General features: G+C 36.5%; 1 protein-coding gene and 1 pseudogene across 6 annotated transcripts in view; one reads left to right on the top strand and one right to left on the bottom strand.

Moving 5' to 3' along the window:
• The window catches only part of HECTD1 (HECT domain E3 ubiquitin protein ligase 1), an 85,254-nt gene that overhangs the window by 22,143 nt on the left and 37,870 nt on the right, over positions 1 to 25,241 (bottom strand). For 4 of the 6 annotated variants that reach the window (XM_027569644.2, XM_027569648.2, XM_027569646.2 and 1 more), the window contains exons 13-26: positions 20,433 to 20,655; positions 19,646 to 19,909; positions 19,465 to 19,541; positions 15,092 to 15,226; positions 14,171 to 14,317; positions 13,005 to 13,099; positions 11,909 to 12,014; positions 8,845 to 8,979; positions 7,731 to 7,870; positions 7,128 to 7,451; positions 5,434 to 5,600; positions 5,166 to 5,342; positions 949 to 1,785; positions 27 to 248 (exon numbers count right to left, since the gene is read on the bottom strand). In XM_027569644.2, the coding sequence (XP_027425445.1) occupies positions 27 to 248; positions 949 to 1,785; positions 5,166 to 5,342; positions 5,434 to 5,600; positions 7,128 to 7,451; positions 7,731 to 7,870; positions 8,845 to 8,979; positions 11,909 to 12,014; positions 13,005 to 13,099; positions 14,171 to 14,317; positions 15,092 to 15,226; positions 19,465 to 19,541; positions 19,646 to 19,909; positions 20,433 to 20,655 (3,049 nt within the window). The remainder of the gene's footprint in view (positions 1 to 26; positions 249 to 948; positions 1,786 to 5,165; positions 5,343 to 5,433; positions 5,601 to 7,127; positions 7,452 to 7,730; positions 7,871 to 8,844; positions 8,980 to 11,908; positions 12,015 to 13,004; positions 13,100 to 14,170; positions 14,318 to 15,091; positions 15,227 to 19,464; positions 19,542 to 19,645; positions 19,910 to 20,432; positions 20,656 to 25,241) is intronic. The other 2 variants (XM_027569647.2, XM_027569649.2) reach the window with 2 other exon arrangements.
• On the top strand, positions 16,166 to 16,500 carry LOC113908937 (annotated as a pseudogene).

The raw sequence follows: 25,241 nt of genomic DNA, 5'->3' as shown, positions 1-25,241 counted from the left end.
CCTAAGTATTTTAAACTATCACTTACCGTATAAGGAATATTCTGCTTCCTGGCCTGTGTCACTCTCACTGGAGGTTGATGTGAGGCTGGTAGTTAAAGTATTACTTAAGGACTGACCAACTGATAAAACTGTTGTTGCTGTGGCTACATTGCTGCTGCTAGTCACACTGGATGTTGACATTGTCACTGTTGATGTGGTACCAGGTGTGGTCAAATTGGGGAAACTCTGAGCACCCATAAGAGGAGAAGCTAAAGATAAAAATGAAGCAAATCAGTACAATTGGTGGGATTGTATAAACCTAAGAAAAACTAGGTTATATATTTAGAATAAAAGAATGAGATCATGAAACACTAATTATTAAAAGGCTGAAAAGCAACAACTTTGGGAACCCAACTGAAATCCAACTAAGAATCCTTGTTTGTATAGCACTGTTATTTTTCAAAAAATTAAGCCTTTTTTTTTTAAAAAGTGAAACAGGCAATGCACTAATTCCCAATGACATTTTCCAAAGGAATTTCTTTAACCCATTAGCTTAAGTTAGAATTAAATGCCTTCCAGAAGCTAGTATCAATTTAGGACCTAAGGCAAAGTTAAACCAGTGTGATGCTCTGATTTTAGTTGACCATGACAATATTTAATAGTCATCTATTTCCTCATGCAGCTGAACGTAACCATTTATCTTAGAAGAGTGAAAAATAGAAGTGTGTTACTGTTTTTATCCTTTCAGATTAAGAGGTTCTTTATCACACCTGATCTGAATTCTTAAGAGATCATGATTCTATAGAACTTAACAACAGATTCCTGAAGTGCTAAATCTGACGTAGTTGTATGTAACATGGTTAATGATCTAGTTAAAGACTGCAGCCAGAACCCACTGACCAAGAAACCCTACTGTGCATCCCTCCAAGTGGAAAAATCATTGGGTTCCATAAGGAAAAGCTCACTTACTTGCTGTGCTCATCACATTCCTCCCCAAAGTATTAGTGTTGTTATCACTGCTGCTTCGGCTTAGATTCATGTTGTTCGTGGCATTAGTCCGTGCTATGTTTGCCACTCTCCTTACAAAACTCTCCAAGCTAGATGTTTCTCTTGAGGACAGATTAGGTACACTTGCACTAGAGCTCATAGGGGCCCCAGCAGCCAACAAAGAACTCACTGACAGTCTGTTACTTGCTGAAGAGCTAAGGGGTCGTTGTGAAGCTGCTTCTTTATTTGTTAACTCAGACACTGAACTAACATCAGGAGAACTAACACTAACGATTCCCATGGATATTGCACTAGACTCCCCAGGAGTGCGAACAGAACTATCAGGGCCTAGCTTTCTTTCGGCATTTTCACTTCCCGTTTCCGCTGTTAAGGTGCTGGTGCTTGCACTGGAAGATGACCCTACTTCTGTTTGAGGGACGTTTTCAGCAGATGAAAGAACAACAATTGGTTCATGGACATCAGCTCCTGAAACTATACTGTGTTCCATTACAATTTCTGATCTCCGTTCCGTTTTGGTCGAACCCAAGCTGATGTCGCTGCTACTGGCCACGCTACACACAGAACTGCTGCTTCCTTTTCTACTTGAGGAGCCTGCAGCAGCAGAGGTCTTGTCTGGACAGTTGTTTTTCACCAAGCTGCTCCATGATTGCGTTGTGCCTGAAACAGTGGATGAAACAGGTTTGGGTGATGCCACTGTATCAGGGTCGTACCCTGGTGCAAGCTTGAGGTCAAATTTTCCTTCTGCGCCCATACGGTAAGAGTTTGAGCCACCAGCATCCCAGGTGACATCAATCCAGCCTGGAAAGGGACAGGAGTTTGTGAGACCCGGCAGAAAGCAGAGAGGAGCGTGTCAGACAGTAGCTCCACAATATGGGATCAGCTTTTCATCAGTGCTGAACTTCTCTGAATTTCTATAGTCATTTAAGGTCTGCCAACTAAAATTAAATTCTTCCTTTTATGTCTCTTATTTCTGAACTGCATGCTCTGCTGAAATCTGAAAACAATGTAAGGGTCATATTTACATCTATTGGGGTGTCTTTTAAGGGGAAGAACTGTTAAAAACTGTAAAAAAGACTGATATAAATGGTGAAATACTACAACTTCAGTTAAGTACAGATGAAATCTAAATAAAAGGTTTTTTAATTGCTAAATGTGATTATGTGGTCGAATGTTCTTTTTAGAAAAAAGTTCTGACTTAGCATTAATTTTTAAGTTTGGGCTAAATTCTAATAATTGACAAACAAAACATTCACATATTACTGCACAAATTTTAGGTCACCAGCTCAAATAACACTAAGTTAGCATTTCGGTTGTGTTCTCAAAGTTCAGTGGTTACTTGGTTTTCTTATGATTAAGTTTAATATATTTGAATAAGCACAGAAAATTCTAAAAACAAAATTTTTAAAGTATTGCTAGGCTCTTTATTAGAACCTATAAGCTAAAGCTAATAATGTGCAAAGAACTAATGAACACGATATTCAATGTATATTTACTTGTACTTGTAAAACAATACTTGTGCTTTTTAAAAATCAGTAATTAGTTTCCAAAAGCCATAAAACAAATTGCCTATTAGAATGGAAAATAATAAAAATTTTACAATCTTAGTTTAGTGTTATAAGCTAACTACTTCAGGGAAAAACACAACATATAAAAATATATGTATTTTTAAAAATTTAACAAGCCTTTATAAAGTTTGAAAGTACTTCACCCATACACGCAGGTACTCCATGCATGCGCACACACACACACAACAAGTTCATATATATTTATGATGAAGCTCAGAGGGGTATAAGTAATACTGAATTACCTGTGGGGATTATCTGCATAGGAGTTCTATGAGAGGAAAACTAACAGCCCCAAATCTACATAATCTAGTTTTGATGAAATTTCAATTGCCCCCATTTATTCCATATGCTGAAATAACTTCTAAAGAACCAACATTTAACCATCTCTTCTGCAACATGGAATAGTGTGAATAAAGGAAAGGCTCAAAAACATATACCAATTCCAAATAAAAATAACACTTATACTGCATTAATCACCCCAAAAATATACTGAATTTACTCCATAGCAACCAAGATCTGTAACTGTATGCTCATCTGTTTCACTCAGAAGGCAGGAAATCATACTTTTTTGGTGACCATTGTTTACCTGAAATCTAACAAAGTATCTTTACATAGTAGGCACTCATATTTGTGGAATACATGAGGAAAAAAAAAGGGATATTCCCACTGACACACAGATTCTTTAGAAAGGAAAGATATTTGGGGCGCCTGGGTGGCTCAGTCAGTTAAGTGCCTGACTCTTGATTTCAGCTCAGGTCATGATCTCAGGGTTGTGAGATCGAGCTCCACGTCGGGCTCCACACTGGATGTGGAGCCTAAGATCTCTCCCTCTCCCTTTGCCCCTCACCACCAAAAGAAATGGTTGGTTTAGGGGTACCTGGCTGGTTTGGTCAGTGGAGTGTGTGATTCTTGATCTTGGGGTTGTGAGTTCAAGCCCTACATTAGGTAGAGTACTTAAAAGTAAAATATTTAAAAATTTGGGGGCGCCTGGGTGGCTCAGTCGTTAAGCGTCTGCCTTCGGATCCCAGGGTCCTGGGATCGAGCCCTGCATCGGGGGGGGGGGGTCCCTGCTCCGTGGGGGGCCTGCTTCTCCCTCTCCCACTCCCCCCTGTTTGTGGTTCCCTCTCTTGCTGTCAAATAAACAAAATCTTTAAAAAATAAAATTAAAAATTTTTAAAGAAAGAAATGGTTGGTTTACTTTTGAAAGCTAAGCACTGTCTCTAACATAAAGGTTTTAAAATAAGACTTAATATGAATGGCCATGTTGGTCAGCCAAAACTCTGAAACCTCTACATTAGTCCAGTCAGCAAAAATAGGCTTTTCTGTATACTAAATTCTAAAATTAAGAATCCCATTTTCGCAGGCAGTCGCTTCAGCTGACTCCAGCCTGAGAAAAATAAACTACATTCATATACCCCTAACTAGCCCACACACTTAAAAGCCAAAACAAACAATTTAGGGGAAACAGAATATTAACTAAGTATCATTAAAATGTCTAAAAACATTTAAAATTTCTGGGTTGAATGGTACTACTGTCCTCCCAACTATTACAGGTTTTTATGAATTTTGGCAGTCACATCTCTGCTCATTCACTGTAAACCTGCTATAATGACAACAATTTGCAGTTACGGTATAACTATACAAGAAATGCATTAAGTAGTAAGGTGATACAAAGAAGAGAATCTTAAAAACCATAAAATCAAGAATGTATTTAGGTAAATAAATGCCTGTATCACACAGAACATGAATATATTAAGATACTAAGTGTTAGTCATTCTCCTAAGCCCTATCACCTTTATTACAGCTCTCCAGATGTTTGGTTTAAGTTAAGAATATGAACATTTTACTCCTTTTTGTTTTTAACAGCAAGCAAAATTCTTAAGAACACACTACTGGCTAGGCAACTTATCCATTAATAAATCAGCCTTTTGCATATTTATAAGAAAAAAATTAGGCATTTTAAGTTGCTTCTGGGAATTTAAGAGCAATTTATTAAATAAGTGGGTATGGACTTCTCTAAAATCTACAGCATCAAAGGTTTATAAAATGAACTTGATTTAAATAACAACCCTCACCTTATAAAATATCAAAGTTTAAAATCCAAAGAAAAGCTAGTAGACTGAGAAACGTTATGAATGTTATTTTATAATCTATTAATAAACGAAGAGGCTATAATTCTTGTTCTGTGCTTTATTAAAAAGTAGTTACTAAAAATGCTAATGCTTTTTCTTCTACATGACTTATAAAAGAATAAAAAATTACTGCCTGATTCCTATCACGCTAACAAGAAAAGCATAAGAAAATAAAGATCAATGAAAACTTATGAATAGACCCCAAAAAAGCAGGAGAAAATGTGTCTTTAGAGTAGTCAACTTATACTAACTTATTAATCACTAAAATATTAGCAGTAAGTTCTAAATCAAAAGAGAAATTAAAAATTTCCCTTAATTCTAAGTAAATGATTTTTCCATTTTTAATGTGAAATCAATACAGTTCTACTACAGAGTGCTGGGACATTTATACAATTTGTAAACTAACCAAAATAACAAAAGAAAAATACTTTGTTATTTAAGTACTCCATTTCTACACTAAAAATGCTAAGTACCTACTCACCATTATGCAGTTCCCCTGTGACGGTACCTTCTCCCTGTGGGCTGCCATCCTGATCTCGCCATTTCCAATCAAGGCCTCTGATCACACGAGCCCCTGGAACCATGTATTTCAGAACCTGGGAGCGAACTAGACGTCTTTGTCTTCTAAGATTAGCTTCTGCTTCCTTAGCTGCTTTCCCTATAAAGTAGAAATTCAAGAAATATAAACAAGTCACATTTTATAAAGAGAACTGTTCCATTAAGTTAAAACCCTGTTATCATCTCTTTACCTAGCTGGTCTTCACATACTCCATTTACAGTGCCATAAAGTTCAAATCCAGATAGTGACAGGTAGTGGGTTTGTCCACTAGCATTCTTCCCCATCTGTTTAATTCTCACATGTCGCCACCCTTGTTTCTCATCCTTTGGTGGATCAAGAGGCCAGGTTGCTGTTGACCTGTGAATGTGTTAGGGAAAAAATGGTGTAATGTTTTAAAACAGATGAAAAAGATATTTAAGGTGGGGAAGATTTTTTACATAACAGAGACCAATGGAAAAAATAAACCAACTTCCACATTCAGGGTGTTATGGAATTCCACAGTCTGTTACACAAGAATCAAGATATCAAAGAAGAAAATCAGCCATCATTAAAAATGAAATGTTTAAATGTATACGACTGGCTCATAATTTTAAATGATTTTTGACTAATAAAATCCAAAGAAATAAGACAAGAAATTTTAAGAGTAACAGTATGCTTGAGATGAAAAAGATTTTTTAAAATTCATGTGAAGTTTAAAATGATATATTAAAATACTAAATTTAAAGCATGAAAATATTATTAATCCAAATATTAAGGAGCTCCCTCCATACTACATGAAATACAGAAATTAATTTAACTCCATGCCCTATATTCCCCTCAAAATGTGCCACACTGTTCTATTAAAACTTAGAACTAAAATTTTTAGAAATATAATACTTTTGGGGGACCTGGGTGGCTCAGTTGGTTGAGTGTCAGACTCCTGGATTCAGTTCAGGTTGCTATCTCAGTGCCATGGGATCAGCAGCATTGAGCCCCGTGTTCAGCATGGACTCCTCCCCCCCCGCCGCCCCTTCTGCATGCACACTCTCTCAAATAAATAAATAAATTTTTTAAAAGAAATATAATACTTTGTTTTTAAAAAAATATGACCAATATATAAAATTTAGGAAAAGAGCATTATTATAAAAATAAGAAAAATTTAAAAGTTAGCCATAATTCTATAACCAGCAATAGCAACTATTAATTTATAGAAAATACACATATATCATGTGCGTACGTGGGGAGTTTAGTATGCTATATATACACATATCTACCTATGTATCAATTTCTTTTTAAATAAATAGGCTCAGTGTTCTAATGTTTTATCTAAAGCTGTTAAAAGTTTTGGTCAAATTAATACCTAAATTATAGTAGCAAGTGAATTTTTAAGATTTTATTTATTTATTTGACAGAGAGAGAGACAGTGAGACAGGGAACACAAGCAGGGGGAGTGGGAGAGGGAAAAGCAAGCTTCCCACGGAGCAGAGAACCTGATGCAGGGTTTGAGCCCAGAACCCTGGGATCATGACCTGAGCCGAAGGCAGACACTTAACAACTGAGCCACCCAGGCGCCCCTCAAGTGATGTTTTTAAAAAGAAAATCTTGGGCGCCTGGGTGGCTCAGTTGGTTAAGCAACTGCCTTTGGCTCAGGTCATGATCCTGGAGTCGTGGGATCGAGTTCCACATCAGGCTCCCTGCTCAGCAGGGAGTCTGTTTCTCCCTCTGACCCTCCCCCCTCTCATATGCTCTCTCTCTCTCATTCTCTCTCAAATAAATATTTAAAAAAATAAAAAGAAAATCTTGCTTCAATATTTCACAAAGAAGACAGCTCTAAGAGCATACAGTTATAAAAATAAACAAAGTTCATTACTGAATTTTTCAATTTGCAAAGACTCCTCAACTAACCCTGGTTCATTGAGACTGCAGTCATCAACATGGGTATACAAAGAAGTCCAGTTCTGTCCATCTTTGGATACCTGGAAAACCCAATTTCTCAGTGCAGACCTTCCATAACCACGAGCATGACGAAGTGTATATGCTGATGGTACCACCCAGAGACCCAGATCTATGGCAAACCAGGCATTCTTATCATCATTGCTATGACAATTTAAAGCTGAATTATCACGACTTAGTATGTCTTCTAGGCGGCCATAAGGTAGATTTCTTCCTTCTGACGATGTTACTACTACAAGTCCATAAGCAGCTGGATTTACCCATTCATACGCAGTTCTAAATAAAGGAAAAAAAAATAGCAGTTAACACTATTAAAATAAATGCCATTTATTCATACTAGCTTTTTTCACATAAAATCATATTTTTAAAATCCTAAAATTGACAATTTATATATTTTTTCTTCATAAAAAGTAAATGAGATAGTGTTATATTTAACCTGTAATACAAAATTCCTTAAACTGTATGATACTCAGATTGGTTAATAATTTTATTCTACTACCTAGAATTTTTTTTTCAGGTGAATATTTTCTCTCTACATTAAACAGCATGACTTACTTGGCATTTGTCCCAATCCAGTAAATGATTCCATTTTCATCAAAATCATGCTGGTGCCGAAATATAAAATTTTGGCCTTCTCTTAATTTCCGAACAAAAACAAATGAAGATCGGTCAAAATCATACCACTGCTTTGCTACCTATACCAAAGAAAATATGAAGACACTCACCTTAATAAGGCTATTTTCAAATGCAATGCCCACTTTTCCCTATCCCTTTAATGTGACTTATTTTTTTAAGAGTTTATTTATGAGAGAGCAATCGCTTCTCGGCCTTTTGGCTAAGATCAAGTGTAGTATTTATGAGAGAGCAAGAGCAAGCAAGTGAGAGAGCACGAATAAGGGGGTAATGAATAGCGGCACAGGAAGAGGGAGGAGACTGCCGGCGGAGCAGGGAGCCTGATGTGGGGCTCAATCCCGTGATCCCTGAGATCACGACCTGAGCTGAAAGCAGCTGCTTCACTGACTGAGCCACCCAGCTGCCCCAATGTGACTTATTTTATCACAACAAATACTCATTAAAGAATATTTGGGAAAAATTCCACAGCGGGCTCCATGCTCAGCAGGATGGCTGCTTCAGATTCTCTCTTCCCCCTCTGCCCCTCTTCCCGCCGCACATGCACTCTCTCTCAAATAAATCTTTAAAAAAAGAATATTTGTGGAAAAAACAGAAAAACGCAAATTTCTACAACCAAAGTACCCCACTATTAATATCATAGAGTATTTCTTTACTCCATTATCTCAACAGACAGGGTAAAACAACATCTGATCATACTATACCAAAATTTGTTTCCTTATTAGTCTTTATACATTTTAATAGCTACACAATATTCAAATCAATGGAAATAATTAACAGCTTGATATTCCTTTTATTGACTGGCATTAAGGTTTTGTTCATGATTTCAGTATTACAAATGTCTCTAATAAACACCTTAATGAAGAAAGCATTTGTAGTGCTTAAAGATTATTTTCTTAGTAGAGTACAAAAAACAGAATTACAAGGTCAAAGAGCATTACCATAACTCTGCAAACATACTTCCCCAACTACTTTTCTAAAGGGTTTAAACCCCATAGCAGAGAATGCCTATTTCACCACGGCCTTGCCAGAAACTCACCATTTTTAAGAGATACTGTTCTAGAGATTCAACTGTAGCTAAGGGTTCCATCTTCAACATCCTGCCAGTCCTGTCTATCAATGCAGTTTCACCAGGTGCACGTTCCAACCGAAATCTTAATCTTCTTGTAAGTATCTGTGCAAAAAAATGATAAAACTGCTTCAGAAAGTACCTCGTTTGTCTCCTAGAACTGTAAAAATGAGAAAGGTTCTCAAAAGTAATTGAAAATTATAAGTTACAGTAGAACCACTGAAGAAGGATCAGTGTTTGTTTTCTATTAATTTTTTTTTTTTTTTTAAAGAACCACTGGGGGCACCTGGATGGCTCAGTCAGTTAAGCGTCAGGCTCTTGATTTCAGTGCATGGAGTGATCTCAGGGTCATGAGATCAAGCCCCATGTCAGGCTCCACACTTAGCACGGAGTCTGCTTGTCCCTCTCCCTCTGCTCCTCCCCCAGTTCTCCTCTCTCAAATAAATAAATAAATCTTTATAAATAAATAAATAAATAAATTTTACAGGACCACCAGAACAAATGATACTGGCTTTCAAGAAACAAAGTTGACATGGTACTTAGAATTTCTAAACAACTTCAAATACACATGGTTTAATGAAATCGTAAAACACTATAACAGAAGGTACTGCATTCCTTATAAGTTGCAATTTTCCAGGTAAGTTATGAAAAGTAGCTAATTATTTAATTTATTCATTTTTTAAATCATTTTTTAAGATTTAATTTATTTGACAGAGAGAGAAAAAAAAACACAAGCAGGGGGGAGGGAGGGGCAGAGGGAGAAGCAGGCTCCCTGCTCAGTAGGGAACCCAATGGCAAATTTGATCCCAGGACCCTGGGATCATGATCTAAATCGAAGGCAGGCGCTTAACTGAGCCACCCAGGAGTCCCTAATTTATTCTTTTAAAGATAGAATATATTAAATAGTCTATGGCTGGTAAACTTTTTTTTAGGTAGGTTTTATGCCCAATATGGGGCTCAAACTCACAACCCTAAGATCAAGAGTCAAATGCTCTACGAAATGAGTCAGCCAGGCACCGCTATGGCTAATCAACTTTTAAAAATACACGATAGCGTCCAATCCAATCCATTTTATTAAGCAAGTACGAAACTAGCAATTTTAGGTAGTATCATTGCTGTTTAAATCTTCACTAATTCCTATAGATACATAATCAAATACTTACATGGGCATGTGGGTAGAACTACCCAGAGGACACATTACCAGCCTTCCTGTCTTTTTATCTTGCATAGTCTCCTAAAATTGGTGAATAAAAGATGCTGATGCTCCTAGGGCTGTACAAGCAGGGGAACTGCCAGTCTTTTGAGACTTATCTCTGCCTTATTTACTTAACAAGGATAAAGCCTTGGGACACCTGGGCAGCTCAATCGGTTAAGCGGCTGCCTTTGGCTCAGGTCATAATCCCGGGGTCCTAGGTTGGGCTCTAAGCTCAGTGAGGAGTCTGCTCCCTCTCCCCTTCCCTCCCCTCACTCATACTTTGACTCTCTCTCTCAAATGAATAAATAAAATCTTAAAAAAAAAAAGGGATAAAGCCTTAAAAAGGATGTACTGGGGCACCTGGCTGGCTCAGTCAGTAGAGCATGTGACTTTTGATCCTGGGGTTGTAACTTGGAGCCCCACATTTGGTGTAATGATTGCTTAAAAAATCAAATATTAAAAAGGGGGGGGGATGTGCCAAAAGCCCTTGCTCCTCTTCATTATTCTATACAAAATAAAACACAAAGTAGATCTCAACATCATGTTAAATATTAATTCCATGTCAGGCAAACTAACATACTTTAACTCCCTAGACAACCTCTCTAGTCTGGCTAGTGGCTTTGGTAACATTACTGGGTTCTTGGGGGGTATGGCAAGATTTTTGCCTTGAGTAGCCATTGTTTTGGCAAATAGAGATTCTTAGTCACTTATTAAAGGTTCTATTTAAAAGAAACTATTCCAGGGCGCCTGGGTGGCTCAGTTGGTTAAGCGACTGCCGTCGGTTCAGGTCACGATCCTATAGTCCCAGGATCGAGTCCGCATTGGGCTCCCTGCTCAGCGGGGAGTCTGCTTCTCCCTCTGCCTCACCCCCCTCTCATGCTCTATCTCATTCTCTCTTTCAAATAAATAAATAAAATCTTAAAAAAAAATCTTAAATAAAAAATAAAAGAAACTATTCCATGCAGTGCAATGCAGGATAGATTGGATAAAGGCAAGATTCAGGCAAAATGACGTGTAAGGAATACTAAGGTAACCTACAAAAGATATAATAAAGATCTGGACTGGGATATTCATACAAAGAATATTTGTTCTATCTATTCATATCTGGATACCAGCTGCTAACAAAAGAATAAATGAATAAATGAATGTGAATGTCAACCAGAAAACATTTAGGAAAAAAACAAGCTTTTTATAAAACCCATGACAGATTTCCTAAAGAATCAATACGAATAGCTAAGGAAGGCCACCTGGCTTTAAAAAATGACATAAAAAAAGAAAGAAAAAAAACTGTCCTTCAAATATTTTCATACTTGTTAGCCTGGTGATGGGTATTAAAGAGGGCACGTTCTGCACTGAGCCCTGGGTGTTACATGCAAATAATGAATCATGGAACACTATATCAAAAACTAATGATGTAATGTATGGTGATTAACATAACATAATAAAGTATTTTCATACTTTCTCATCTACTGAGACTTATAGGGATGAAAGGACGTAACTCGTAATTCTAGAACAAAAGGACCCATTTCTTTTCCTGCCTTTTCCACTGATAAAGCATCTTTTTCCACTTACCATCAACCAAATGACTTATTACTCACAATAAACATTTACTGAAATCCACAGCGATTTGATTAAACAAAAAATTGAAATATTAATAATTCAAGAGTTATTAAAAAAACAATCAAATGACATTACGGTTACAGTCTTTAATGAGTAAGCACAACTGTTATTTAATACAATATGAACAAAGTTCGTTCTTGCTTTTGTTTTCTTAAGCAAGGTAAAAGACTGCTCCTAAACACATTCAGCAATAGTAGTGACCGCATTTTTCACGGTTACCTGCAGGTTATATGTGGATCCAGGTGTATCATACAGATGGAGAGGTAGACGTTCAATAGACTCTAGTACAGCTATTAACTTCCGAATTAATGCAACTGCTGGTCGACTACGAAGAAAAAATAATTAAGAGTGTTTATAACCAAGTTCATACAGGAACTGCACTAACCAGCCTCATATAGACCCCTACTTTGAGTGCAAAGTTTAATTTTGTATGAGACTACATCTAAGCAAACAAAAATACTCTCATAACTCAATTTCCTTCACTCAAGAGTATTTCATTTTACTTATAAGACTTCTATCAGCTGCATTCAAAGTAGACATATAATTTATTTTTTAAAGTTTAAACTATGGGATGCCTGGGTGGCTTAGTTGATTGAGCATCTGCCTTCAGCTCAGGTCATGATCCCAGGGTCCTGGGATAGAGCCCCACATCAGGCTCTCTGCTCAGCAGGGTGTCTGCTTCCCCCTCTGCTTGCCACTCCCCTTGTTTGTGCGTGGGCGTGAGTGCGAGTGCGTGCACGCTCTCTCTCTCCAACAAATAAATAAATAAATAAATCTTAAAAAAAGTTTAAATAATTTTTTTCTTAATATTTTCGATACATATGAAAATATAAAGCAACAAAGTTTTGAAAACTATATTATTTGCTGGCAAGGTAACACTAGTGTAATGTTTCTGGATAATAACTTGACAATCTGCATCAAGAAACTTTTAAGATCATCTACAATCTTTAACTCAGTAATACCACTTAAAGGAATTTATGTAAAAAGATGCTTCCAGGGCACCTGGGTAGCTCAGTCAGTTAAGCATCTGCCTTTGGCTCAGGTCATGTCACAGAGTCCCGTGATCAGGATCCCTGCTCCACAGGGAGTCTGCTTCTCCCTCTGCCCCTCACCCTGCTCATGCTCTCTTTCAAATAAATAAATAAAATCTTTTTAAAAATCTTTTCCTATTATTATACATTTACAATATAAAGCTACTTTGTTTACCGAATTTAAAAGTTCCTATTTTGTGTATAAGTACTATATTAGACTATTTTAAAGTATACCAATTTTCAAACACTGCAAACTTCAAATTTAAAGAAATTTAGTGATTTACCTTTCATCATCTTCATTTTCACTAAAAGCTGTTTTAAAAACATTTATTCTTTCTACCAGTTGACTACAATCTTGTTTTGTATCTAAATCCATGCTCTACAAAAAATTAAAAAGGTACAAAAAAACCATTTTAAGGCTGTTACCAAAATTTATGAAAAACACACACTACAAAGATAAACATTAATATATTATTACAAAATTATCAATATAATCTAAGTGAAATCATCATTTTCCTTCAATCAAAATTCTTTTTACTATATAACTTGTAGAACACAGCTAATATACAGATTTTTTTTTTTACTTCCTGTGAGCTTTTCCCAAAGTGTAGTATGCAAGGTAATTTCAGATTATTTACAAATGAACATTTTCCATTTTAATACTATCTACTTTAATTAGTATTAGAAAAAATATAACTGGTATACCAAAACAATGATTTCACAAATATCACTAAGTGATATAATGTGATATATCAATATAATTTTAATAAATGGAAATTGTGCAAATGGTAAAATTAATGAAGGGAATATACAACATATAGAAATTAAAATGAATTTTAAGAGTATATTACCACATACAGTGATTAAGAGCAAAAATTAAAGTTGGATGTAGAACTAAAATAGAAGAAAACTTTCACTTTTTATACTTGTGTTAGAATTTGTTATAATAAGTACATATGGTATGTTTCATTAAAATAAAATTTTTATCACAATAGACATTAAAGGTAGACTAAGTTGAAGAGAAACACAAGGTTATTAGCAAATACTTGTCAAATAATTAGAGTAACTTCCTAAATAGTCATGGCTCATAAATTTTAATTTTATGCAAATAATTTAAGGACTTAAGAAGGTCTACAGACTAATTTCATTTTATGAAGAAATCAGAGCACTGAATAATGTTAAATCTTAGGCTAAAGTAAGTGTTTTGTCAAAAAAACTCTAGAATAAATTATGATTGGAAAACTCAAAAATCTAAATAGACTCAATTACTGAATTCAATTGGCTTAAACTAATGATACAACATAAAAGAAAGGCCAAATTATAAATACTAACATTTATTACCTCAGTTTTTAAATTTTTCTTGACAAAACAAACACTGCTTTGCCAAAAATGTTGCTACAAGTAATTGTTAGAACTATATAGTCTGTTCTGTACTACTTCATAAACTTACATTGTTTAAAACAGTAAGAAGTGCTTGCACCAATCCACTACTGCACATTTCATATGGTGAAATTGTGTTTTCATCCTTCAAAAGTACAATTAGATTTTCTAAGGCTGTCTTCATTAAATCTCTCCAAGTGTTCTCACTCTCAATACACTAAAAGAAAAAAATTTTTTAATGAAGACAAAAACAACAAAAAAATAAACAGGTCTTAATATACTTAATTTATCACAACATCAATTACCAGGAAAATAAGTCAGATATTAAATAAGAATAGGCAGTTCAAATTATTAATGTAAATTATATCTCTACCAGGGTCAGAAAAGATTTTTTTTTTTAAGAGAAGGAAGGGGTGAAGAGGGGCAGAGGGAGAGGGAAAGAGAATCTTAAGCAGGCTCCAGGCTGAGCACAGAGCCCAACACAGGGGCTCAATCTCACAACCCTGAGATCATGACCTGAGTCGAAATCAAGAGTCAGGACGCGTAACCAACTGAGTCACCCAGGCACCCCATGCACAAAACAATTTATAAAGGGACAATTAGAAGTATTTTAGGCTTTACAGGCTATATGGCCTCTGTCACACCTATTCAACTCTGCCCTGCACCACACCTCCAAAGCAGTCACAGACAATAGGTAAAAGAGTGAGCATGGCTGTAAGCAATAAAACTACTTTTGGACACTATCATTACATTTACATGTGATTCTCATGTATCAGAAAATACTCTCACTTCTGATTTGTTTTCAACCATTTAAAAATATGAAACCCACTCTTACCTCACAAAGCCATATAAAAATAGCTAGCAGGCCCAATTTAGCCCATGGGTAATAATTTGCTGACCACTAATCAATACCCAGAATATAAAGGATAAAGGGGGGAAAACTAAACCAAGATCAATGTGTACCATAAAATCTAGAGGCTAAATAACATACTTGTCTATTTGTATGAAGTTCCCAAGATGACTCTAATTGAGTTGCTATGTTTCTGAGTGTTACCACTACTCCACGAGGCATGCTTTCAACAGCTTTAAAGTGGTCGTCATATAAATCTCGAGCCATAGTTCGTACCTACCAAATTAAAATTGCAAATATGAATTTTCACAATTAATATTTTTAACAAATCTCTTTCTACCTACATATAAATGTACAACATTTAAATTAAGATTTTTGTGCCATTACCAACTTCCAAAAAATGCTGCCACCTCTACTCATATATGTCAAAAAGTTCTCATAGCTGAAAAAGTACTCTAGTAGATTTAAGCAATTATCAAATAAAAGAACGCATAATCTTAATTTTTGGTTACTTAAGCTTTGTATTCATACGCCAAAGAGGAACTTATCTCCTTTAAACCAACTTTAACAACCTATAAAACTTAACTTTGCTTTTTTTTATAAAAGTAACCTAATTATGGTGAACCAATTAGACAATATAAATAAGCAAAAAAAAAAAATTAAGCCACCTATAACTCCATCAACCAAAGTTGAATCTTTTTTTTTTTTAAGATTTTATTTATTTATTTGACAGAGAGAGACACAGCGAGAGAGGGAACACAAGCAGGGGGAGTGGGAGAGGGAGAAGCAGGCTTCCCGCCGAGCAGGGAGCCCGATGTGGGGCTCAGTCCCAGGATTCTGGGATCATGACCTGAGCTGAAGGCAGACGCTCAACAACTGAGCCACCCAGGCACCCCAAAGTTGAATCTTTTTAAATTTTCTTTTTAACTTAAAGGCCAATTGGCTTTATTCAATGATCCATGAATTAGGCAGCTTTCCATCTAGTATATAAAAAGGAATTCCCCCAGGGTTGAACCTATTAACAATCTGGGGTGTACTTTAGGTTTTATTCTTTCTTCTATTTATATTATTCACACAACGTATAAATGACACTATATAAGTTTATATATTTCATCATAAGGAAGAACGACTACAGTTGGTATGGGCACTAGTCACCTCTCATTTATATTAACGTTATTTGAGCCTTTCCGCCGTGGGAGCCATGGAGGGGCAGTCATGGCCCTGCGCTACCCTACCACCGTGGGCCTCAACAAGGAGCACAAGGTGACTAGGAACGTGAGCAAACTGAGGCACAGCTGCCGCCACAGGCACCGCACCAAGTGCATCAAGCGCATCAAGCACACCAAGTTTGTGCAGGACATGACCTGAGAGGTGTGCAGCTTCACTCCATACCAGCGCAGACCATGGAGCTGCTTGAGGTCTCCAAGGACAAGTGCACCCTCAAGGTCATCAAGAAAAGAGCAGGGACACACTTCCATGCCAAGAGGAAGAGAGAGGAGCTGAGCAATGTCCTGGCAGCCATGAGGAAAGAGGCAGCCAAGAAGGACTGAACCCCTCCCCCTCTGTATGTAATAAAGCCTTTTTGGAACTTGAAAAAAAATTAAAATTGAAATTAAAAATAAACTAATGTGTCCCAGGCTTGGGTCTGATAAAATTCAGTACATATAGTCTTTAAAAATATTTGCTTAAACAATGTAAATTTAGGATTTGTGTAATTTCATTTAAATCACAAACTAACCTAGTGTAACTCTAATGTAATAGAAAAAAATTCACTCCTGAAATGAATTAATAGTACTTTTTCATTCTGTTTTGGTATGCCTTTCAGAATTAAGAGGAAAGTAAGCTCTGTTAGACAACACTTAAGACACTACCCCTTTATAAAACAGGATTAATAAGTAAAATGAAGGTTAAAATTCACAATTAAAATTACTTTTACCTAAAATCAGTATATTTTGATATGTTCTACTTCCATAGCCAAAGAACAGCCACATGGTCAATGAGTTATTAGTGACTTTAAGAAACGGAATCAATAATCATACATTTCTTAAGAACTGAAAATATAGGACTGAGACTAGTTCTCCTTGATTTATTCTACTTCTTACTTTTCTTCTGCATTGTGAAATTTCAGATCCCTCTGAGTCTAAATTTGGTTGATTAATACAACCTTTCAGGAATTACAAGAAATTCCTGAGATAGCTCAGTGGTAGGTTTATAAAAAATTACAGTTGAACCTCATTATTTGAGAATTCTGTATTTGTGAGTTCAACTACTCACTAAAATTTATTTGCAATCCCCAAATCAATATTTACAATGCTTTCACAGTCACTTGTGGACATGCACAGTGCAACAAAACCTCGGGAGCTGCCTCATGTGCATGTTCTCAGGTGAGGTCAAACAAGGTGAACTCTACCTTAAAACAAGTGTCATACTTGTGTTAGCTCTCTATGAACAAGTGTCCTCCTTTCCACACTCTATTTTGTGCCACGTTTTTAACATTTTTGTGGTTTTGTTGGTGCTTTCACTATTTAAAATGGCCACCAAACATAGTACTGAAGTGTGGGCCAGTGTTTCTAAGCACAAGAAGGCACGATGTGTGTCTTATGGAGAAAATGTGTGTGTTAGGCAAGCTTTATTCAGGCAAGACAGCGCTACTGGCCACAAGTTCAGTGTTAACAAATCAATAAGACACATTAAACATGGTGTCTTTAAACAGAAAGACACATAAAACAAGGTTATGTATGGATCAGTTACAAAAACGTGACCAGAGGGGCACCTGGGTGGCTGAGTCGTTGAGCGTCTGCCTTCGGCTCAGGTCATGATCTCAGGGTCCTGGGATTGAGCCCCCATCGGGCTCCCTGCTGAGCAGGAAGCCTGCTTCTCCCTCTCCCACTCCCCCTGCTTGTGTTCCCTCTCTCACTGTGTCTCTCTGTCAAATAAATAAATAAAATCTTTAAAAAAAAAAAAAATGTGACCAGAGCCTCAAAGGAATCTAACCCTGTATTTCCCCTAAGAGCAATGGTTCAGTATTCAAAGAAGCTTTACATAACACAACTACTGTGAATAACAAAAATGGACTGTATTTACTTCAAATTCCTTTTAGCATCTAATGGCTATCTTCAATTGAGATATTTCTTCCTCAAATGCCCTTAACCCTGAATTAGAAAAAACTTCTGACTTCACATTTGTTTTATTTTACTTTTTTTAAAGATTTTATTTATTTGAGAGAGAGAATGAGAGACAGCACGAGAGGGAAGAGGGTCAGAGGGAGAAGCAGACCCCCTGCTGAGCAGGGAGCCTGATGTGGGACTTGATCCTGGGACTCCAGGATCATGACCCGAGCCGAAGGCAGTCGCCTAACCAACTGAGCCACCCAGGCGCCCCTCACATTTGTTTTAAAAACAAAAAAGCAATCACAAAATAATACATACAGCTATAGAGATAATATATATTTATCTAAATAAATAAAATATTTCTTTCCAAGGTCTAGCATCTGGAAATATCTTTAGGATGGCCCAACACATTAACAAATAGAAATTAAGACATAAACATGTTATATATAACTGCTCCAAATAAAACCTGTTACTATTTCTTTTTTTTTCTTTTTATTACTACTATTTCTAAGGCCAAAGCCATAAAAAACACAGTAAGCCCCCAATCCCAAACACCTAAAAGCATGCTTCATATACTGTATGAAAAAAACTATCCTATATCATTGTAGGTAAAATAAAAATTTCTGCCATCAGAAAATACTAATCTAATTATAAGATTTTCTCTTTTAAAAATGAAAAATAAAAAGCAAGAATCAATATAATAAAGATGGAAATATGCTGGCTTATATTTTTAAGTAATCTCCACACCCAACGTGAGGCTCGAACTTAAAACCCCAAAATCAAGAGTCCCACCCATGCTCTATGTACCGAGCCAGTCAGGTGTCCCTTGGCCTTATTTAAAAAAAAAAAAGCAACTTCATCGAAAGAATTTAAAAATTATTACTGTGATTTTGAAGGTAGAGTCGGTAAACACTTGCTGCTATATCTTTTTGAAACAGTAATTTCACCTAAGATGACCTTTAAACTAAGCATCAAAATATTTGAATCTAGAACCAGGCATTCAAGTTGCTTTATTATAAAGTATTAAATCAGGATTGTAGAATTAGGATTGTAAAATATAATGATGTACTTTCAATCCCATTGTATCACTAAAAACATTACTACCAATAATAAAGCATGAGTTCAAAGTTTTTGTGACATTAATAGGTCAAAACATTTAAATTTTTATTGTCTTACACATTTTAATTGTTTTAATGTTTGTGTTTAGCATGTGTATAAAATTATAAGTAAATGTGTATTTATTGTGGAACATAAAATAATGAGCACAGAAAAGCAAAATATGTTAGATTAGGGTAACTTGTGTTATATGGCTCAATTTTTTAAATGCTTGAATATACCAATGAAACCTTACCACGTCAGTATAAACAGCAAAAAAAAAAGAAAAAGCAAATCCCACAAATATACCTTTTGCTTTGTTTTTTCTAATTTAGATTTCAGTTTTCTGCCTCTTTTACCAGTCCAACCAGTCACAAATTCTGAACCTTTAAAAAAAAAAAAAAAAGACATTTCATAGAATTTATTTTATTGCAATTTAAGATACTCATTTATTCTTACCTACTAAACTTACATATTCTATATAACTTACCCAGAGAAGTTTCTGCAGTAAATGAATGTTTGGTTCCTCTATTAGATTCAAATACAAAACCAGGTAAATCTTCTTTCAGTATTGTGGCTTGCTGACCATCTGAGTTATGAATAGCAATTTCTCCTTCTTTCAAACAAGTTAGTGACCAATTTCCTACAGTGAGTTTAGTGGGTCCTGGTGCTGAGAGTATAGGTTGACTTGAAGTAGAAGGTTTTACTTGGCCTCGAGCTCTTTGTAACTTCTCTAAGAATTCACTTCTGCTTTCTATAATGACAAAATGATTGTTTCAAAACCTCATTCTTTTCAAATACTCCTTTTTTTTTTAATAAAAAGAAAATTACCTGTTGGAATATCTATTTTATATAAAAAACTTAATTAGCAGAGTTTTTTCTTTGGCATACTCTCACTGGTTTGATATATTTAGGTTCAGGCATAAAAGCAACCCTACAGGCATAATTTTTTAAAGTACAGGGCTTTTGGAAAAGATGCAACTTGAGAAGGCTTCACACACACAATTCATCATTACATGGTAAGAGGTAGCTTTACCTAAAACATTAGAGAGATTAAAAGCAGGTAACAGTGCTATTCCCTGTCTCATACAATAAAAAGGCGTTTCTTAAATGCTTTCAAGGTACAACAGTTTTTCTGTTGATATTAAATAAATTGGCCAAATGATCATCAAGAATGTGCTATTTCTATGACAATGCTAGCAAAAATAATTAGCAGAAAAACAAATCATCAAAATTACAGAAACTTGTAGAACATTTTAAAAGAAACAAAATATTACCTGAACTATCCGATCCACCTTCAGGACTACCACTTGAATACATGGTGGCTAGTTTTCCATCCAAGATAAATCTGAACCATCCATTACTGCCATTAGATAATTCCAAGGCTGCTGCATCACTCCATATATATAAGCAGTCCCTTCCCCTAATGATTGACCAGTCTCTCCAATGATATGGTTTACCTTGCTGCAATTCTTTAGCATCCTCCTGTGGTTCATCTTCCTAAATGTGTAAAATTATTGAATGAAACAAGGAAAATAATATCTATTTCAAATACAGGTTTTTAAAAATATGTCCATGTATCAAATTTAGAATTAAAACATGCTGAACTTATATTCAGTTGCCTGTAGTTTAACATGCATTTTGATTCAACTAATTACCTATAGCTAAGTCTTATAAGTAAGTCCTAAAAACATTAAGAAACTCACATAAATAGAGGCTGGGTGGCTCAATCGGTTAAGTGTCTCCCTTCGGTTCAGGTCCTGATCCCAGGGTCCTGGGATTGAGCCTGGTTCTCCCTCTCCCCACCCCCGCTCGTGCCCCCTCCTCTCTCTAATAAATAAAATAAATCTTAAAAAAAAAAAATGTCACATAAGTAATGACCTAAGTTATAACATTTCCAGGTGTAGTAGTAGAGAAGATCAACGGATTCGGTCTACACACAACTATCTAATTATTCCCCAGACTTGTTCTGTCTCTCTCTCTCTCAAACAAATTAAAAAACAAAACAAAACAATTTGTAAACACTGTTTTCCTAGCCTGACATACTGAAAAATTTTATTGTTTTGACATTTACATATTGAGAATATTCATCTAAACATATATAAACCTGGTATGTGTATACATGGATGTTTATATGGTAAAGCACTGTTTTTTTCAAGATTTTATTTATTTATTTGAGAGAGAGAGAGAGAGAGCATGAGCAGGAGGGGAGGGGGAGAGGGAGAAACAGACTTCCTGTTGGGCAGGGAGCCCAACAAAGGGTTCAACCCCAGGACCCCGAGATCATGATCTGAGCCCCTGGGTAAAGCACTTTTAAACTTCATAAAAACTTGTTTTACTTAAAAAGTATTTTTACATATTTTTTGAACATAAAAAACCAAAGTAGTTAGCTTAAAATACAAATAAGATTGTAAAATATGGATTATAAATTTCTCTAAACATAAGTACTTGTGCTCTAGGCCACGACAGGTTAACAAGTACCAAGACTTGTTTATCCATTGTAAACAATGAAAAGCTAGGCAAAATATATGAAAAAGTGTTTTCAAACACCGGGCAATATGCAACATAAGACCGTGATCCCCCAGAAAATAGAAACAAACGAGGTCTTAATCCCCTTAGTCCCAGACACAAATTCCTGGCTAAGGTCTTAAGCGGAAACACAGGAAGAGTCCAGCAGTATGATTTCAGGAAATAGAGATATGTGTTTGAAGAGGTTAAAGCAAACAGAACATATGGAGGATGAGTTCAGGATGAGGGAGCCAAGCCAAAAAGACCTCTAGAAATCTGCAAAGTGGTCATCATGAGTCTCTGAGCACTAGATCACTCATTTCTAGGATGATACTCCATAAGGTTGGGCAAAGAACAAAAGGAAAACTGTAAGCTGAATTCCCAGATATCACACAAGGTAGTCAGTTGCATTTCAAATGCTGAAAAATTTCAAATTTGATAAAAACTGTAATCCCACAGATCAAAGAAAATTAAACAATCCTGAGCAGGGATGGACACTCACATGTGCACGCATACACAAGTATACCAAGCACAACAAAGCACAGCAAAGTCAAATTGCTTAAAATCATAAGAACAGCCAGAGGAAGAAAAGATGTTGTTAGAAAAGATGTATGCTGGGGCGCCTGGTGGCTCAGTCGTTGAGTCTGCCTTCGGCTCAGGTCATAATCCCAGGGTGCTGGGATTGAGCCCACATCGCTTCTCCCTCTCTTTCTGACCCTCCCCACCGCCCCCACTTACGTTCTCTCTCACTCTCTCTCAAATAAATACAATCTTTAAAAAAAATTTTTTTATGTACCAAAGAACTAAAATGAGAAATAAAGTGAATTTCTCGATGGAGACTGTGTACATCAGGTGACAATGGACCATCTCTCAAAGTGCTGGAAAATGATCAGTCAAAAGTCCTTGTAGGCACTGAAAATATCAAAAATGAAGCCCAAATAAAATATTTTCAGGGTGCCTGGGTGGCTCAGTCGGTTAAGCGGCTGCCTTCGGCTCAGGTCATGATCCCAGAGTCCTAGGATCGAGTCCTACATCGGGCTCCTTGCTCAGCAGAGAGCCTGCTTCTCCCTCTGCCGGCCACTTCCCCTGCTTATGCTGCTCTCTCTATGTCAAAAAAAAAAAAAAAAAAAATCTTTAAAAAAATAAAATAAATTATTTTCAGACAAAATCTGAGAGAATTTTCTGGGTTGTCTTTTCATTTTCATTTTAAGCTATGTATGTATGTATTGCACAGCAGAGGGAGGGGCAGGAGGGGGAAGAGAGAGAGAGAGAGCATTTCAAGCAGACTCCATGCTGAGCATGGAGCCCAACATGGGGCTTGACCCTATGACTCTGAGATCATGACCTCAGCCAAGATCAAGAGTTGGCCACTCAACCCATGAGCCACACAAGCACCCTGTCTTTTCATTTTCTAAACAACGTATGTTTTTTTTTAAAGATTTTATTTATTTATTTTTTAAAGATTTTATTTACTTGACAGAGAGAGAAAGACAGCTAGAAAGGAAACACAAGCAGGGGGAGTACGAGAGGGAGAAGCAGGCTCCTGGCTGAGCAAGGAGCCCGATGTGGGGCTCGATGCCAGGACCCTGAGCCACCCAGGTGCCCCTAAGATTTTACTTATTTGAGAGAGAGAGAGACACAGTGAGAGAGGGAACACAAGCAGCAGAAGTGGGAGAGGGAGAAGCAGGCTTCCCGCAGAGCAGGGAGCCCAATACGGGGCTCGGTCCCAGGACCCCGGGATCATGACCTGAGCCAAAGGCAGACGCTTAACCATCTGAGCCACCCAGGCGCCCTTGATTACTACAGCTTTATAGTAAGACTTCAAATCTGCTGGTGGATGTCCTTCAACTTGTTCCTTTTCAATGCTGCTTTGGCTATTCTAGGTCCCTAGAATTTTCATATAAATGTTAGAATTTTGTTAATTTCTACAAAAAAACTTGCTGGGGATCGGTAGATCTGTAACATTTTTTAAGTTTTTATTTAAATTCCAGTTAACACACACTGTAATATTAGTTTCAGGTGTACAATACAGTGATTCAACACTTGCACACATCACCCAGTGCTCATCATAGCAAGTACACTTAATCCCCATCACCTATTTTACCCATGTTCCCCTCCCCTTCCCCTCTGGTAATCATCAGTTTGTTCTCTATAGTTAAGTGTCTGTTTCTTGGTTTGTCTCTCTTTTTTCCCTCTTTGCTTGTTTTGTTTCTTATATTCCACACATCAGTGAAATCATATGGTTTTTGAACCTATTTCTTGAATAAAAGAATTCTAGGGGGATGAACCCAGATATCACCTCTTATTTTGTTTTGTGGTTAAATCCCTCAGATCTCTCAAGTAATTGAGGAGTATCTCTCTGGGGTGCCTAGGTGACGTAGTCAGTTTAAGTGTCCAACACTTGGTTTCCACTCAGGTCGTGATCTCAGTCATGAGATTGAGCCCTGTGTTGGGCTTTACACTCAGCAGAGTCAGCTTCAGATTCTCTCTCCCTCTGCCCCTCCCACTTGTGCTCACTTTCTCTCTCTCAAATAAATCTTAAAAAAATTTTTTTTAAATAATCTCTCTCTCCTCCTGTCCCCACTCACCCTCTCAGGATTATATAATTAACAACCCATCCTCTACCATTATCTCAAAAATATTACCATTTTGTCACTAATATATAGGAAACATTCACTAATTTAGGACTAAATCAGTGCAGGAACAAGTAGGGATAGATTAGGTATATTTTAAATTTGCAATCTCAGGCAAGAATTATCAATGGATACTGAAACTCATGGGTATATGTTTAACGAGTAACAGCGTATTACTTAAAACTTATTAATTACTTATTAATAAGAAAATTAATAACAAAAACAAGTAACAAAAGCAAAAAGAGTAACTCTATGATAAAGAAATCAGGCAGATGGCAGCTGGGTGGCTCAGTCAGTTAAGCATCTGCCTTCGGCTCAAGTCATGATCACAGGGTCTTGGAACTGAGCCCTACGTCGGGCTCCCTGCTCAGTGAGAAGTTTGCTTCTCCCTCTACCTTCCCCCCTTCTCATAATGTCTCTCACACTCTAATAAATAAATAAAATCTTTAAAAAGAAAAAGAAACCAGGCAGAGATAAATATAACAAAGTGATCCATGTTAACATCATCGGTAAGAAAGCAGACACCCTGGGGCTCTAAAAGAAGGCACATTATGCACTTAGAAAAACATAACATCCCCTCTGTAGTCTTCCTGCTAAAAACATGTAACCTGAATCTAAGCACATAGAAACACATATGCAAAGTAAGGGTCACTGCCCAAATTAACTGGTCTGTCCTCTTCACAAATGCCAAGAAATCCATCAAAGAAAAAGGCTGAGTTCTTAGATTTCTTAGAAACATAGTAACTAAATGGTAACTAAATGTAATACATGTTCCTGGATTGGATTCTGGACCCCAGGGGGAAATGGTATTAAGGACAACAGCAAATTTAAATATGGTCTTTGAATGAGATAGAGTTTTATATAAATATTAAATTTTCTGACTTTGGGGTGCCTAGGTGGCTCAGATGGTTAGGTATCTGCCTTCAGCTCAGGTCATGATCCCAG

The sequence above is a fragment of the Zalophus californianus genome, chromosome 6 (assembly GCF_009762305.2).
Source record: "Zalophus californianus isolate mZalCal1 chromosome 6, mZalCal1.pri.v2, whole genome shotgun sequence".
Classification (NCBI taxonomy): Eukaryota; Metazoa; Chordata; class Mammalia; order Carnivora; family Otariidae; genus Zalophus; species Zalophus californianus.
The sequence above is the reverse complement of the archived record's forward strand: the minus strand, read 5'-3'. Positions and strand labels throughout refer to the sequence as shown.